At 49.6% G+C, this 17,518-nt stretch overlaps 2 protein-coding genes across 3 annotated transcripts; one reads left to right on the plus strand and one right to left on the minus strand.

The window, feature by feature from the left end:
* The first annotated feature begins 5,843 nt into the window (after positions 1-5,843).
* Fosl1 (FOS like 1, AP-1 transcription factor subunit) lies at positions 5,844-14,350 on the plus strand. Its single transcript, NM_012953.2, has 4 exons — positions 5,844-6,172; positions 8,531-8,728; positions 12,834-12,941; positions 13,323-14,350. Exons 1-4 carry the CDS (start codon positions 6,068-6,070, stop codon positions 13,737-13,739), a joined length of 828 nt encoding a protein of 275 aa, NP_037085.1. The 5' UTR covers positions 5,844-6,067; the 3' UTR covers positions 13,740-14,350.
* Positions 14,351-14,937: 587 nt separating this feature from the next.
* Ccdc85b (coiled-coil domain containing 85B) lies at positions 14,938-15,953 on the minus strand. 2 transcript variants are annotated; one of them, NM_001400780.1, is made up of 2 exons: positions 15,731-15,953; positions 14,938-15,575 (listed from the first exon to the last, which is right to left on the minus strand). In NM_001400780.1, exons 1-2 carry the CDS (start codon positions 15,786-15,788, stop codon positions 15,376-15,378), a joined length of 258 nt encoding a protein of 85 aa, NP_001387709.1. In that variant the 5' UTR covers positions 15,789-15,953; the 3' UTR covers positions 14,938-15,375. The 2 variants fall into 2 exon arrangements, with proteins under 2 accessions (NP_001387709.1, NP_001387708.1); NM_001400779.1 differs by having other exon boundaries at positions 14,938-15,953.
* Positions 15,954-17,518: the final 1,565 nt, after the last annotated feature.

Genomic DNA, 17,518 nt, shown 5'->3' on the forward strand with positions numbered 1-17,518 from the left:
TTAGATTACATTTTGTTTGTTTTGTTTCTCTGTGTACCTTTGGCTGTCCAGAAACTACTCACTTTGTAGACCAGGCTGGCCTCAAATTCAGAGTTCACCTGCCTCGGCCTCCTGAGTGCTAGGATTAAAGGTGTGTGCCACCATTGCCTGGCTGACTCTTAGATTTATCATCAGAAACATCAACAAGGGGGTTGGGGATTTAGCTCAGTGGTAGAGCGCTTGCCTAGGAAGTGCAAGGCCCTGGGTTCGGTCCCCAGCTCCGAAAAAAAAAGAACCAAAAAAAAAAAAAAAAAAAAAAAGAAACGTCAACAAATGAAAAAATACATAAATTTGTTTAAACAAAATTTTTAAATTTTTGTGAATTGAAAGGACATTATTGCTGGGCATGGTGGCTCCCAGCAAGCCACAACTACGTGGTAAGACCCTGTAGCCAAAACAGGACAGAAGGACAACAGCAAGCTGAGTGTCAGAAGCAGGGCTGTAATCTCAACATTTGGAGACTGAGGCAGGAGTGTTCAAGGCCAGCCTCTGCTATACAGCATGTTTGAGGCTAGTCCAAGCTGCATGAGACCCAGTCTCCAAATGAAACAAACAGTAGCAAAAGAACATTATCCCCAGGCACAGTATAACTATACACACATAGTTATACATGCGTGCAATCCTAGCACTCCAGAGCCCCAGGCAGGAGAATCTGAGTTCCAGAAAATCTGGTACTTTATAAACAGATCTATCTAAAAAACACCAAGGGCTAAAACCATCATCTACACACACACACACACACACACACACACACACACACACACACACACACACTTTCACTCTATAGCCCAGACTGGCCTGGAACTTACTATATAGACCAGGCTGGCCCCTCAAACTCAGAGATCTTCCTGCTTCTGCTTCCTGAGTCCTGGGATTAAAGGTATTTACCACCACATCCAGTGTGTGTGTGTGTGTGTGTGTGTGGTTGTTCATGCAATCATGTAGGAGTTCAAATGCTGGAGTCCATGTCTGTGTTTAAAGGAAGGGTGATGTGACAGCTTAGCAGATAAAGGAGCCTGCTTCTGTGCCTGAAGACCTTTGTTCAATCGATCCCTTGGATCCACATGGATCCAGTGGAAAGCAAGAAGGGAGAGTCTACTCTCTCAGGTTGTTTTCTGACCTCCACACAACAGTGATGCCCACAAAATAAATCAAATGTAATAAAAAGATGTGAAGACAGCTAAAAGCCAGATATCATGGGGTAAGCCTGTACTATAATCACTGGAGAGGGGATTATGAATCAAAGGCTAGCCTGGGCTACATATCAAGACTCTGCCTTTCAACAAAAACAATAGAATGAGAAATAAACATTTGTAAATCATAAGTGTTAATAGTCATAATATACAAAAACTATTCTATACATCTCACTAAAAAAGAAAAGAGAAAAAGAAAAACCAAGTGTGGTGTCCCACAGCTGTGACCCCAGCACTTGGGAAGCAGAAGCAGGAGGATCAGATGTTCAAGATCCTTCTTACCTACATAGAAAATTGTAGGCCAGCCTGGGCTACATAAGATCCTGTTTTACAAAAAGAAAAAAAACCCTCCAATCTCAGAAACAAAGGACTGGAATAGATATTGTATATAAGAGGCCGACAAGCCAGGAAGTGGTACCACACTTGGGAGGCAGAGGCAGGTGAATCTCTGAGTTTGAGGCTAGCCTAGTCTATACAGCAAGCTCCAGGATGGTCAGTGCTTCACAAAGAAACCTTGTCTAGAAAAAAAAATATCAAAGAAAAACAAAAAACAAAGCCAAAAAAATAGAACAATGAGGTGACACTGTGTATCCTCCCGTCTTTAATTCTTTTCTTTAATTTTAGGTATTTATTTTATGTGTTGGGTGTGTTTTGTCTGCATGTGTGTACACCACATGAGTGTCTAGTGCTCTTGAATTCTCTGGGTGCTGGTTATTGAACTTGGGTCCTTTGGAAGACCAGCTGGTGCTTTTACGTGCTGAGGCATCTCTGCAGCCTGTAGTCTTACTACAACTTCCCCAACTGCAAACTAACGAGGGTTAGCCATGTTGAAGAAATCCAAGCCCTCAAACCCCACTTTGGAAGATTCACAGTACACAGTCCCTTTGGAAAACTGCCTGGAGGCTCCTGAGGGAGACACACCATTTCCATCCAAATACCTGAGAGAAAAGAAAGCCTTCGTCCTCCCCAAAACTGGTGCTCTGGTCTCCATCAAAATGCTGTTTGTATCTGGCCCAAAGTGAGCAACGCCAGTCCAGGGACTTATGGATAAGCTGTAACACATACACAGCACAGAATATTACTCAGTCCCCAAAAGGTACAAATTATCAAATCCATGAGAGGACATGAATGAACCTTGAAAATCTTTATGTTGAGTTAAAGAAGCCAGACAGAAAAGGTCACATGTTGTGTGAGTCCATTTCCGTGAAATGGTCAGATTGGGCAAAGCCGCATCCACAGAAAGTCGATTAGTGGCTAGCAGGGGATGGGGCAAGGGGTAAATTGGAGTGATTACTTAATGGACACAGGGTGTTTTTCTAGACCAATAAAGTTGTGAAAGCAGAGAGAGGTGGTGGTTACACAACGCGTGAGTACATGAAAGAGGTGGAACTGTACAGTTAAAATGGTGTGTTGTGTGAACTTCACCTGAATCAAAAAGTAAACCAATTTAACAAGAGAAGGGGAACTGTAGAACATAGACATCACCTCCAGCTCCCTGGTGACCCTGAGAAACCACTAGATGCCAGACTTTCTTCCTTCACCTCCTTTGGCCTCACTGCATCTCAAGAGGTTGGGATTCTCTGGGCTCAGAGGCAGGAAGGCATTGAACCTAGAGCACACAGCAACCAAGGGACAATGGCAGAACTTCCCAGCAGTCTGCAGCCCCTGGGGTTCTCCTCTGGCTCCCTAGCCACAAGCTGGTGAGGTCAGGCATAGGGAACGTCTGTGCAACCGCAAGGCAGGAGTTAATGACTGATGCGCTTGGAATGTGCTGGTTTTGAAAAGGCCTCTTGTGGCTCCACAGTTACAGCAGGAAGGGACTTTCAAAGTCACGTACACACACTCCACTGGAGACCTGGGCCCGGCTCAGCTGCCACAGTGTGAGGAGGGGGTCGGACCATCCTTTTTGCAGCAGGAAGATGAATGCTGACAGGGTGGACTGAAATTCTCCCATGGGCCACCACCTGACTGCCTATGTCACCTGTCTAACACTGGTCAGCCCAAGAGTTCAAACACCAAACACCAATCTCTCTCTCTCTCTCTCTCTCTCTCTCTCTCTCTCTCTCTCTCTCTCTCTCTCTCTCTGTGTGTGTGTGTGTCTGTGTGTTTGTGCGCGTGCGCACCCACGGGTACATGCATGCGTGCTTGTGCGTGTGTTCTCCATTTGCTCATGCTGGAGCGTGAGTGTGTTCATGTGCAAGAGTGCACGTACAACACTCATAAGGACATCATGGGACAGTGTTTGGGAATCAGTTCTCTCCAGACATCATATGCTCCAGGGATTAAACTCAGGTAGTCTGGCCTGTTGTAGCGAGCACTTTGACCTGCTGAGACAGCTCTGCGGCCCTGTTTGGTTTTCTTTGAGACAGTGTCATGTAGCCCAGGCTGGCCTTGATTAAGCTCATTGTGTAGCAGATGTTGAGCTTAAACACCACCGCTCCTCCCGCTTCCCCTCTAGCACTCTGGGACCTTAGTGCTCAGCGCCAGGCTTGCCCCTGTGACATTACGGTGTGCATATCTCCAGCAATTCTCAGATGTAGCTGTCACTGTGTCTCCAGCTCACAAATGCGGAAACAGGAGCTCACAGATTGAGTGAATCATCCTGGATTCACAGTTGATGGTCAGTGCATCCAGAATTCAAACCTAGAACCCAGAACATTCTGAGCATAACATGTATCTATGTGTATTCTTTCTACGGATTCACTACCACCAAGACTCTTCTCCCTCTCTCCCCTAACCCCCAACACACATACCTGCATTTCTTTTTTTTTTTTTTTTCTTTTTTCTTTTTTTCAGAGCTGGGGACCGAACCCAGGGCCTTGCGCTTGCTAGGCAAGTGCTCTACCGCTGAGCTAAATCCCCAACCCCTCATGCCTGCATTTCTCTTCCTGGCAAACTGCTGTTATTTCTCTCAGGGTTTCCAAGCACCAGGGCAAGGGAGGGGCACTAGGCTGGGGATTTTCTGAGGATGCTTCAACAGCCATGCACTTTCACATCTGTGGTCTCCTTTGATCTCAGAGCAGCCCTGTGAGATCAACAGTGAGGCCCAACACGGACTCGGAAAGGTGACCTGCCTGGGCCACATGGACACAAAGTATATAGTTCTATGACTAGAAACCCAGGGTCACTCTGGCCTCCAGGCCTGAGTCTAAACCATAGAACCCTAGCCTTTGTTCCCAAGGAAGACAACCCAGGACCCTGCTTCCCTGAAGGCAAGTCTCTTCAGTCTCTATTGAAATGGAAGGAATCAGAGAAAGAGTTTGGGGACTCATGAGCTCCCTGTCTGCCATTCTTCATGTACGTGCAATATAAAGGTATGAAGCTCATGGCCTGACTTGGTCACCAGACTCAGCCACTTACTCAGTGGCCTTAAGCAACTCATTTCAATACCTGTCAGCCTCAGTTTTCCCCATCTGTTAAATGGGGGTTATGATGGCATCTACCTCCCCAGTAAACCTGGCCAGGTCTTCACACTTATGAAGACCTTTCACATACTTCCAAAGTAGGCTGCTGACACACAGTACTGGAGAAGTGCCTCCAGTCAAAACGCCAGTCAAGAAGCCTTACTTAATGTGTCTCAAGATACCTGTGTCCTTCTGTAGGCTCTCTGTCTGTAGAGGCCTGGATTAAAGCTTGTGATAGTTCTAGAGATGGTCTCAAACATGTAGTGCATTCTATCTGTGGGTACCTTAAATGTCACTTCATTTAGTATTAAAATATGACAACATTTTGTAACCCTGATTTGTTACAACCTTTTGCTCTATCAGAAGCCTTGACAGCAGTTGAAACTGGGTGTGTGGCGCACTCTTGTAATGTCTGCCCTCCACTCCGGAAGAGAAAGCAAGAATTCCAGGTTATCCTTAGCTACCTAAGGAGCTCAAAACCAGCCTGCACTACACTACATAAGACCCTAGCTACAAAAGCCAGGTATGACAGTTGCACATTCCAGCACTTGAGAGGTGAAGGAAGGATCAGGAGTTCAAGGCCAGTCTCAACTAGATACCTGAGACCTCCATCTCAATTGACCTTCCTCCACAAACATCAAGTAAAGCAAGCTCAACTAAACAGACCTCACACCTCCTTCCAGAGCGGTCTTAAGACAGGACAGCAGGGTTGGGGATTTAGCTCAGTGGTAGAGCGCTTGCCTAGCAAGCGCAGGCACTGGGTTCGGTCCCCATCTCCGAGGGGAAAAAAAAAAAAGACAGGACAGCAGACTTGGGTGACAGTTGGAATGATTCCTGCCAGGTAAATGGTGGTGGTGGTGGTGGTGATGATGATGATGATATTATAAATAACCCATATTTATAATTCACAGTTTTCAGACACTTTTCCGTTTCTTCTTTCTAAGTCTCAGCGCGAGACCTGGCGTCTACAGGATTGTTTCGCCTTGTTCTGTGGCTTGGGAACCTTGACTAGTCTGGACGGGGCGGGGCGCAGCTACAAGCCCCAACCTCTGCTAGGTGCGTCAAGGGGAATCCTCGCTGCACCTGGGCGCGGCAAGGAAATTGCACCATGTATGGGCAGCTGCGTCAGAGGGGGCGTGGCCACCGCGGATGCTAGGGGACGCCAAGTCGGTCGCTTTTTCCCAGTAGAGGCGGCTTGCCACCAGAACTGGGGGTCGTGAAGTTCCGAGCGGACGGGTCCACGGAGGTTCATCTGGAGAGGTGGGTCCCCTGCGAGGTGAAAGGCGCCGCTGCGACACACCCCCACCCCCCGCGGTGCAGTGGTTCAGCCCAAGAACTTTTCATTCATAAAAAAGACCAGACTCTGCGAGGCGCGAGTGAGTCAGAACCGCAGCCGCCGACGCGGACCCTACCGAACATCCAGCCCAGGGCATGTACCGAGACTTCGGGGAACCGGGACCGAGTTCCGGGGCTGGCAGCGCGTACGGTCGCCCCGCGCAGCCCCAGCAAGCGCAGACACAGACAGTCCAGCAGCAGGTGAGTCTGGCCGAATCCCCCGGGGGATCTGAGTTTGGACAGCATTGGGGATGCTAGAGTTAGTCTAGTATGCCCGGGATTAGGACTGGGGGTCCCTGAGCAGCAGCTAACTCTAATGGTCGCGACTGAGGATCCTGCACATTCTGCGTGGTCCGGGAACCCATGTACCGGGTCGCCAAGGGGAGGCGCGCGGCGGGAAGCGCGAAGATCTGCTAATTCCCCTTCTCGCTCCCCCTGGCTGACTGTCAATCTGCCCCTCCATCTCGGTTACGGTCTTTAATTTTCTCATGTCTGCCCCCTAAATACGCTGTTCCCCCAAATACCTGTCCCATCCCAGACTGGACAGGATCAGAGGACTCCATCTCCAATTGATATCTGGGACCTGGAGTCTGGGCACATAGGAGACTGGGTCCATGAGAACCCAGTCGGGACAGCGAATTCTTAGCAGCCTGTCGTCAGTGGCTGTTCGTGTGTCGCTCTAATTGTCCGTGTCCCTTTACGCGGTCAAGTCCTCATCTTTTTGTGTGCTGTATAGATAGAGCTCATGGGCCCCAGGCAGTGGCTCTGAGGGGTTCCTGGAGACCACGAAGTGTTGAGACGTGCGCGGGGGTCATCTGCCCGGCAACTTTCGCGCTCCATATTCTCGGCACTCGACGTCTCCCACTGCTGGATAGGGGCACTTGTGAGGTTGCAGGTGCCCATTTCCTGTCGAGGGGCCGCAAGCACGTGTCGCCAGGGGAGGGAAGAGCTGCGTCCGTTTCGCCGAGTCACAGCGGCCGAGTCACTGAGGCTGAGTCACCCTGGGTGCCCCTCCCTTCCTGGCCCCAAACGGCCCCTAGGACCGACGACCTGGGAGCGAGAGATGCCCCTGGCAATGCTTCTAACCCAGAACTGGGGGTCACTGAGCTGCTGCATCCCCCAGTATTGGGCTGGGGACATAAGATGTCCAAACTTGTCTAGGCATGTGAGGTGCTTCCTGGACTGAAGGGGCCCCACACCCTTAGCTCACAGAACTTGAACCCAGTTTTCTCTCCCAGGACACTCAGCCCCCACTCCCACTGCCACCACCACTCAATCCCAACACATGCCTCAGATTTCTGGAAGAAAAAGAACGGAAGAATGTCAGGCCCCTTATGGGAGACTTTTACTCTCTTTACCTTATTTCATGGACTCAAAACCCCATCAATTTTGAACCTTCAAGTTTTTGAATCGACAGTGGGGCATGCATTGAATCCCAGCATTCAGGAAGCAGAAGCAGGCAGATCTCTGGAAGTTTGAGGCCAATTTATTCTACAAAGTGAGTTCCAGGCCAGCCAGAGCTACATAATAGAGAGACCCTGTCTCAAAACCAAAATAAAATTCAAAATTAAAGAGCCGATTAAACTGATTTCTGAGCTATGAGAGCCGGCTTTCTCAGCAGCAATGAAATGTTGAATGATATTAATAAGAATGATATTAAGGGAAACTGAGGCAACACAGGCTAAATAATGTGCCTCAGTCTCAAAGCCAGCCATTGGCCAAGTTGATGCTTGAAACAAGACTCCCAAGTTATGGTGCTGCACATCTATAGTCTGGGTGCCTGGGAAGTGGAGGCAGAAGAATTAAGAGTTTAGGTCTGGGGGCTGGGGATTTAGCTCAGTGGTAGAGCGCTTACCTAGGAAGCGCAAGGCCCTGGGTTCGGTCCCCAGCTCCGAAAAAAAAAGAACCAAAAAAAAAAAAAAAAGAGTTTAGGTCTAGGGTTGGGGATTTAGCTCAGTGGTAGAGCGCTTGCCTAGCAAGAGCAAGGCCCTGGGTTCGGTCCCCAGCTCCGAAAAAAAGAAAAAAAAAAAGAGTTTAGGTCTAGCCTAAGCTACATGATTACCTTCCCCCCGACCCCCAACAACAAATTCTCTTACTTGATTCTCAAAGTTGCCTTGGGAGCTCGAAGCTGAAAGTATGTTCGTCTTCGAGGATGGTGTAGGAATGAGTGAGCCCCTGCCATTTTAGGCTCAAATCTCAGTTTCTACTTATTAGCTGTGGGTCTATGGGCAACTGTTCTCCTGTCTGAAAAGGAGGATATGGCAGCTGTCTGAGTCACTGTTTGTTCAGTAGTTGGAACAGTATTGAACAGTCCATACTTGATTTACAAAAAAAGAACAAAACTATCTCTGATGGGGAAACAGGTAGAGAGACATCTTGTGACCGGCCCAAAGTCACACAGCTCCTGAACAAGTAAGTTTCTGATTGACAAATTGTGGTTCCTTGTGGTCTCCCAGAACCAGTATCCATACTGATGTTAAGGGAGACAGAAGTCCAGCTTCTGTACCCTGGAAGCCCCTCAATTCACACAGACCTTATCATTCCCTCCTTGTTTCTCAGAAGTTCCACCTTGTGCCAAGCATCAACGCTGTCAGTGGCAGCCAGGAATTGCAGTGGATGGTGCAGCCTCATTTCCTGGGACCCAGCGGCTATCCCCGACCTCTGACCTATCCCCAGTACAGTCCCCCTCAGCCCCGACCAGGAGTCATACGAGCCCTAGGGCCACCTCCAGGGGTGCGACGCAGGCCCTGTGAGCAGGTAAGGAACAGAGATGTTGCACTTTCAATAGCCCTTAGGGGTCCTACTAGACAGGGGCTGGATCTTGCTATGAGGGAATTTCTATTCCGCATAGGAGTCCCTGGGACACCAAGAAAGAGGTAAAAGGTCACCTTCGAGTCAAGGGAAGCTTCCTGGAGAAGGCTACATGTTAACCTAGACCACTGATAGGATTTGTGTATGGAAAGCTGAAAAGAATCTTCTTGGGATAGAGTTGAAGGCACAAGAATCGAGGTGGAGGGGACAGAGTGTAAAGTTGCTCACATGTCTCCACTGTCTCGTGCACAGGGTGGAGGGAAGGCTGATGCTGTCCCTTGGGTCAAGGGAAGAGTAGGAATGAGTGTTCTTTTCAACATTCTCTGACTCTCAGCCTCCCTATTTCTTTTAACTACCACAACAAGTGAGTAGGCAGTGGTGGTGAACGCCTTAACTCTGAGCACTGGGGAGGCGGAAGCAGGCAGATCTGTAAGTTCGAGGCCAGCCTGGTCTACAGAGTGAGTTCTAGGACAGCCAAGGCTACAGAGAGAAGCCCTGCCTCAAGAAAGAAAGAAAAAGTGAATGGGAAGTGTATTTCAGGTTTTCCGTCTTCCAGCAGAGGAAGTGAAGCATAGAGAGACACTCACTCATTCAAATTCATGTGAACGTGAGGAATGAGACAGTTCTGGCCTTGGCCTCAGCTCTATCAACTCCCAAAGTTAGAGCTTAATGAGCCATTCTCAACCAGAGCTCCCAGAAGGTTGCAGACAGAGTGAGCTGAGAACTTTTCCTCACTGAACTCCTTTCTAAAATAAATAAGGTCATGTTTTGGTCGGTTTGTTTGAGGTAGGGTCCTGAGATCCTCCTGTCTTCCCAAATGCTAAGATTACAGGTGTGCTAGAAGCCTGGCAGGGATGAAAGACCTTTTAGGTCTTGACACTTCTTTTCCTCCCCCTGAAGTACTGAGATGAGTCTATTGCAGGGAGCTCTCTTATTCAAAGCTAGTGTGCTAGGCCTGTGATCCCAGGACTTGGAAAGTAGGGACAGGAGGAGCCATTCACGTCCACTCTCAGGAACATGGAGTGTTTAAGGTCAGCCTGCGATACATAAACTCTGTCTCTGATAACCAAACAGTAAACTCGACTTAAATGTTAAGTAAGAAAATATGATGTAAGAAACAAGCCTGGTTGGGGGGGGCGGTTACCTGTGGTGAAGACCCTGCTTCAAGCCTGAAACCCTGGACACAATCCCCAGTGTATACACATTCCCAAGTGAAGGCACACCCTTGACATGATGTCTCGGTAGAGGACGGAGAGGGAGGGCAAGACCCTGGGAGATATGTGAGAGTGGCCAGAGAAGAGCCAGCAGCAGGCTTCCCAGCAACTGAATCACTTACTTCTGTGATCAGCTGGGGCATGAGCAAGAGGCAAGCCCAGGGGCTGGAGAGATGGCTCAGAGGTTAAGAGCATGCTCTGCTCTTCCAGAGGTCCTGAGTTCAAATCCCAGCAACCACATGGTGGCTCACAACCATCTGTAATGAGATCTGATGCCCTCTTCTGGTATGTCTGAAGACAGCTACAGTGTACTTATATATAATAAATAAAATCTTAAAAAAAAAAAAAAAGAGGCAAGCCCAGGGTGAGCAGTGAGCTGAGGGTAGATGGCTCCATCAAACAGCCTTCCACTCAGTGTGAACTGAGTGGATATAGAATCGTACTCTGGAACTCTAACAAATTAGTCATCCTTCCTGAGCTTCAATTCCTTACATGTGAGTATATAGAGGTCTGCAGAGATGACTCAGCAGAAGCTCTGGCTGCTCTTGTGCAGGACCCAGGTTCCATTCCCAGCATGTAGCAACTCTGTCCATATTCCCCCACAGCTTCTCATGCCCTCTTCTGCCCTCCACCAGCACTGCATGCATGTGCTGTGCATTCCACACACAGACAAAGCACTCACACACAGAATGTCCTTGATTTTTTTTTTTTTTTTTTTTTTGAGACAGGGTTTCTCTGTGCAGCCCTTGCTATCCTGGAACTCACTCTGTAGCTGACTTCAAACTCACAGAAGTCTGCTTGTCTCTGCTTCCCGAGTGCTGGGACTAAAGGTGTGCGCCATCACCACAAGCCGTTTTTTTGTTTTGTTTTGTTTTTGTTTTTGTTTTTGGTAAATTTTATGAACGAGTGTTTGTGTGTATACCTGCATACCAGAAGAAGGCATCGGATCCTCTTATAGATGGTTGTGCTGGGATTTGAGCTCAGGACCTCTGAAACAGCAGCTAGTGCTCTTAACTGCTAAAACATCTTTCGAGCCCCAAGCTCATTTTTAATTAAAAAATTTATATATATATATATATATATATATATATATATATATACATATATATATTTTTTTTTTGGTTCTTTTTTTCTGGAGCTGGGGACCGAACCCAGGGCCTTGCTCTTCCTAGGCAAGCGCTCTACCACTGAGCTAAATCCCCAACCCTATTTATATTTTTTTATGTGAGTACACTGTCGCTGTCTTCAGACACATCAGAAGAGGGCATCAGATCCCATTACAGATGGTTTTGAGCCATTATGTGGTTGCTAGGAATTGAACTCTGGAAGGGCAGTCAGTGCTCTTAAGCATTGGGTCATCTCTCCTGTCCCAAATTTTTTTAATCTTTTTAAAAAAAAGGGGGGGGGGCTTAGGCAGTGAATCTCTGTGAGTTTGAGGACAGCCTGGTCCAGGACAGCCAGGGCTACACAGAGAAACCCTCTCAAAAACCAAACAATCTATGTAGGGGAGCCTGTGAGATGGCTCAGTGGGTAAAGGTGCTTGATGCCAAGCCTAATTACCTGAGTTCCATCCTTGAAAGGAGAGAACCAACCTCTCAAAAGTTGTCCTCAGATCTCCACAGGTGCTATGGCACACTTACACACACACACACACACACACACACACACACACACACACACACACACACAGAGGACTATATATATGAATATTATGACTCTAGCCAGGCATAGTGTGAAACATGCCTTTAATCACAGCACTTGGGATGGGTGAAGTTTGAGGCCAGCCTGGTCTACAGAGTGAGTTCCATGACAGTCAGAGCTATGAAAAGAAACCCTGCTTTAAAAACAAAGCAAACAACAACAAAAAGAATCTACACAGGGAAGACCAAAGGGATGGGGGACGGAGGCTGACACAAGGCTCCTAACACTTAGGAGGTGGAGGTCGAGGAATGGGGGTCTGAGGCCAGTCTTGCCTACATGTTGAGTTTAAGGCCAGCCTGGGACACATGCCAGATGTGGCAGCACACATCTTCACCTGGGTGGTAGAGGCAGGTGGGTCTCTGTGGGTCCCAGGCTAGCCTGGTCTATAAATCAACTTCAAGGCCAGGCAGGGCTACTCAGAGATTCTGTCTAAAGTACAAAGAAACAAAACTGAAAAGCAGGAAAAAAAAAACCTATGTAAGGGCTGTAACTCAGTGGTAGAGCATTTGCTAGCCTGCACCAGGCCATGGGTTTGATCCCTAGCACTAAACGAAAGTCCTAGAAATTGCTTTGCTAGTAACTTTTGGCACTCAAGGGCACCTTCTACCATTCATAGCTCCTGTGGGGAAAGAAATCTCATCTTCCACAGATGAGAAGGCTGAGAGAGTTCTGTAAAAAGAGATAATCGGGGTTGGGGATTTAGCTCAGTGGTAGAGCGCTTGCCTAGGAAGCGCAAGGCCCTGGGTTCGGTCCCCAGCTCCGGGAAAAAAAAGAACCAAAAAAAAAAAAAAAAAAAAAAAAAAAAAAAAAGAGATAATCATGTCTCACACACTCAGGAGGGATGACTACTTCAGCCTGAGAGATGAGAAGGCCTCCTGGGGTCCCAACATCTTAGTCCAGTCCTAAGATGAGGAAGGTCAAAGTTTATGGAGAGGGAAAGCATTACAGGAAAGAAACCAGCAGTAAAGCCAGGTGTGGCTGGGAATGTCATCTATGAGGTGACCAGCCGCTGGTACACAGAAACAACTGTGGAGTGTGGGTACCTAAACTACAGGCTGAAGGAAAGTTGGATGGCCAGCTCAGGGCAGCTGGTGGCTCAGGGTCAGCCTCATTGTCCCCCTTCTCTCCCAACCTAGATCAGCCCGGAGGAGGAAGAGCGCCGCAGGGTGAGACGAGAGCGGAACAAGCTAGCAGCTGCTAAGTGCAGAAACCGAAGAAAGGAATTGACAGACTTCCTGCAGGCGGTGAGCATCATCTGATACAGAGGGTCCCCAGGCCCGGAACCACCGAGCCTAAGAGGGGCCTCGGCTCCCAGGAACATAAGAGACCCAATAAGTTACTCTTCCACACTCTGCCTTCCTCCCTGTCCGAGGGGAAGTCCTGGAAAAAGGATAAGGGAAAGTGGCTTAACTATTGTTTGTCTTGGGCTTCAATGCAGAGTCCTAGTTGGTAGGCAAATCTCCTAAGACGCTTGGGCCTGATGGGAGTCATGCCCATTTTCTCCCAGGGGCTCATGGGAGTTGCAGTCCAGACTTGTTGGGGATTCCAGGCACAATCCCTACTCCAGCCTGAGGCTTGGAGATCTTTAGCCTTCATTTTCCTAACTTTCTGCTAATCCTGTAAAGGAGACCGACAAGTTGGAGGATGAGAAATCGGGGCTGCAGCGTGAGATCGAAGAGCTGCAGAAGCAGAAGGAACGCCTTGAGCTGGTGCTGGAAGCCCATCGCCCCATCTGCAAAATCCCAGAAGAAGACAAGAAGGACACAGGTGGTACCAGCAGCACGAGTGGGGCGGGTAGCCCACCGGGCCCCTGCCGCCCAGTGCCTTGTATCTCCCTTTCTCCAGGACCCGTACTTGAACCGGAAGCACTGCATACCCCCACGCTCATGACCACACCCTCTCTGACTCCTTTTACTCCGAGTCTGGTTTTCACCTATCCTAGCACACCAGAGCCTTGTTCCTCAGCCCATCGAAAGAGTAGCAGCAGCAGTGGTGACCCCTCCTCCGACCCCCTAGGTTCTCCCACACTCCTGGCTTTGTGAGGCACCCAGCCACACCCCTTGCAGGTGCTACCCGTTGTCATCTCCTTTCCCTGTTCATCCAGCAGGCCTGGACCATACCCATGCCCCAAACCAGCAGGTCTTTTATCTCTTTCAAGTAGAACAAACATGTTATGCTTTGATATAGAGCCAGCTTGGGGGTCCCCAAAGCTGCTCACTGTTTCTCTAGAGCTGGCCTATCATAATTTGCATACAGAGAAAATATGTCCCCTCTGCCAGAGTAAGCCTGGCAGCTCTGACTTTGTAGATCCCCAGTGGTCCTTTGATGCCTTGCAGACCACTTTCCCACACCATGTCACTTTCTTCATGTTATCCAGCCTACTCTAAGCCTAGATAGAAGGTGCCCTTTAACTAGCCTAGAACACTAACTCACACAGCACCAACAGCCAGCAGCACCAGGACACCCTGTAGGCTCCTCCTGATCAGGAGGCACCAACAGCTTCTGTGATGAGCTGAGCTGTACTCCCTAGCTCTGAGAAGCTTTTAGCTCTGGGGTATCCAAGCCTCCACAGCAAGGGCAGCTGCTATTTATTTTCCTAAAGAGACTATTTTTATACAAACCTTCCAAAATGGAATAAAAGGCTTGAAGCTCTAGTCTGAGTTGTCATGTTGGATCCAGAGGCTAAAGGAAACCATTTGGAACAGGAGCTCCAGGTTCCAGTCTTAGCTGTGACCTTGAAGAAACTGCCATATATGTTTTTGGACTTCAATATTCTCACCTGAAGAATGGGGCTACCTCTGTTCTGCCTGTACTGAGAGATTGAGAATGCTTTGGAGTGCAAGCAAAGAAGATTATCAATTATTTTCCCCATGGGAACCCACATTACTTCTGTCTTAAGGACTGGGGGCAGGGAAGGACGGCAGTATATCCTTCCACCATCTGACCAGGCGGGCTCAGTGGGCTTTAGGCCCCCAACACCTGCTTCCTGTCCCATTGTTTTGGACAGGAAGGAGCCTGGAAGGGAGCTGGAGCCACTTCAGTGGCCGGATTTCGGCCTGTCTTGGCGCCCATCGGGGGAGTTAGTGATCTACCACAGTCTCAAATCCCACCCCAAATCCAGGTGATGGGGAGTCAGCCCTAGCTCTGCAGCACCGCCGATGGGAACTGCACCGCATCTCTGGGTTTCCGCCCTCTTCCCAACCCCGGCGAGTTCCAGACACAAGCTGGCAGGCTTCAGGCTCTGCTTCCTTCCCAGTTTATTAGTCCCCACCCAACCACCCAGCAAGTCCCTCCACTTCAGTCTCCATTCCCCTGCTGCTCTGCCAGCAAGAGCGAGGGGCCCTCCTCAGTGCCAGGGCTTTTTCAGTCCATGCCAGCGCCCTGGTGCTCAGCCGAAGCTGCGACCAGGTCTGGAGGTCCACGGCATTCCCCGCGCTCAGAGAGCAATCCAGGCAGGCATTGGCGTGGAAAATGCGGCGCCCTCAGTCATCAGGAGAGCAGGCTAGGGGCAACTGATCCGGGCTGCCCACACTGCCAGTGCTGGAACTTCCATCGCCTAGGTCGCGGGGCCCGCACGGTGGCAGGGCGAGCTCGGGTGTGGGCCCAGCACCTGAGCCCACTGCGCCGCCGGGGCCACCACGGGGGCCCCACTCTTCGCCCAGTGCTAGGCAAAGCTCCTTAAGGGCCAGATTTTCCCGCAGCAGCTCCTCCTGGCGGCCTTCCAGCTCGGCTAGCTTCTGCCAACAACCACCCAGGTCCTCGCGCACCGCCCGGGATGCTTGGGTCCCAAAGAGCTGCCACTGGCGCGCCGCACGCCGTCCTCGTTGGCGCTCTGAGTCCAGGAAGCAGCAGAGGTCGCGCAGCTCCCGGTTCTCCGCCTGCAGACGCCGGTTGAGCTGTTTGAGCTCACGGATCTCACCCAGGTGACCCTGCAGCTGCCGATTCACCTCCTGCATCAGGCGGCCGCGCTGCACCAGCGCTGCCAGGCGCGCCGCCTCCTCCCGCCGTAGGCGCCGCACCAGCTCCTCCTTACCCAGCGCCGCCATCTCCTCGTCCGTCAGCTCCTCCAGGCCGCCTGCCTCGGCCTCCATAGTTGATCAGGCAGCTGCAGCATCGCCCGCCCACGGCCGCGGCTCTGAAGCCCCTCCTCGGGCCGGTTGCCGCTCAGGCTCCGGCCCGGGTCTGGCTCCGAGGACCGTAGGCAGTGAACGAGGCAGCGTAGGCTGCAGCGGCTACTTTGGGGTGGGCACGAGGCAGGGCGCGCGCCGGGGCGGGGCCTCGTGATGTTGCCGAAGAAGAGCCAATCCAGAAAGCCTCCTGGGAAGGGGCGGAGCCTAAGCCTGGAGCTTTTTTTTTTCTCGCCCACTCCGGACCTGGATGTCACGACCCTCAAACAGCAGGGACCTTCTCTCTCCTTTCCTTCTATGGTCATCTCAGCTGGACTTGAAGGCGTTGCAGGACTCCATGTTCCAAAACCTCCTCAAGCACTTTTTGAGAACTGATATTCAGGTGTCTGCCTTTGACTCCTGCCCACCCCTCAACAGAAGCTAAACAGATGTCTTACTGGGCTTTTTTCCCCTTTGCTGGAACTCTGAAGCATCACTCCCAGCTACTCCAAATCTAGAGTCAAAGGTCCTGGCTCATTCTCAACCAACCCTCCCTCCCAGAGACCGTTTCCTGTCCGCAGGATGAGCCATCCAAAGGATTTGATTGTTTAATAAACCTTTGTTGTGTGAAAGGTCCGTTCATAAATAAACTTAACGAGAATCCTGTACTTGACCAAAAAGGTCAAAATCTGACAGAAGAAGCCAAGGCTACACAGAAACCTTGTCCTTTTTTGGGGGGGGGGAGAATGAGAGAAAGAGAGAATGAGAGAATCTTTTGGGGGAAGAGTGAGAGAGGGCACGAAAGCTCACACCGAGCATATGGCTCAATGATAAAGCACTTACCTAGCACGTGGAAGGCCCCGATTCATTCTTAGACCATAAAAGAAGGATGTGATACAGAAGTAGTCCCTGAGATCCCCCAAAGTATTTTTCCAAATATCTGAGGGGCCCTTAAAAATACATAAGATGCCAGCAGAGAGTTTCAGGATAGATAGGGCTATGTAGAGAGACCCTGTCATCAAAAAACAAAAGACTGCCAAGAGAGGAAAAAGTGTGTAAGAGAAAGCAAGCAGTGTAGGAAAAGTCACTGATGCCCTGGGGAGTCAGCTCCTTTAGGGTTAAGTGAAAGGCTACTTCTGAGTTTGGTAAGTGTGGGTATGTAGAGAGTGGTTAGAGGAGGAGGCTTTGAAGAGCTGGGTATATTGGTGCCACCTCTCCTGCAATCCCAGTGCTTGGGAGGTTGATGTTGGAAGACTGCTGTGAGTTTACACTAGCCTAGAAGTAAGACCTTGTCTCAACAAACAAAGCGAAAAAGGGAGGTATGCTTCAATGGTGGATAGATGTTGGGTTCTTAAGGACCTGCAATGCTAGAATAGAGGGTTTCCAAAGGCCAGTAAGAAGTTTAAACTTACTGGAGAGATGGCTTAGTGGTTAATAGCACTGACTGCTCTTCCAGAGGTCCTGAGTTCAAATCCGAGCAACCACATGGTGGCTCACAACCATCTGTAATGAGATCTGATGCCCTCTTTTGGTGTGAATGGAGACAGCTACAGTGTACTCATATCTAATAAATAAATCTTTTTTTAAAAAAGAATTTTAAACAGGGAAATAACATTTCAAAATGTTTTGTGTGAGCAGGATACATTCACACACACACACACACACACACACACACACACACACACACACACACACACACACATATATATCCTGGA

Source organism: Rattus norvegicus, chromosome 1 (genome assembly GCF_036323735.1).
Source record: "Rattus norvegicus strain BN/NHsdMcwi chromosome 1, GRCr8, whole genome shotgun sequence".
NCBI classification, from domain to species: Eukaryota; Metazoa; Chordata; class Mammalia; order Rodentia; family Muridae; genus Rattus; species Rattus norvegicus.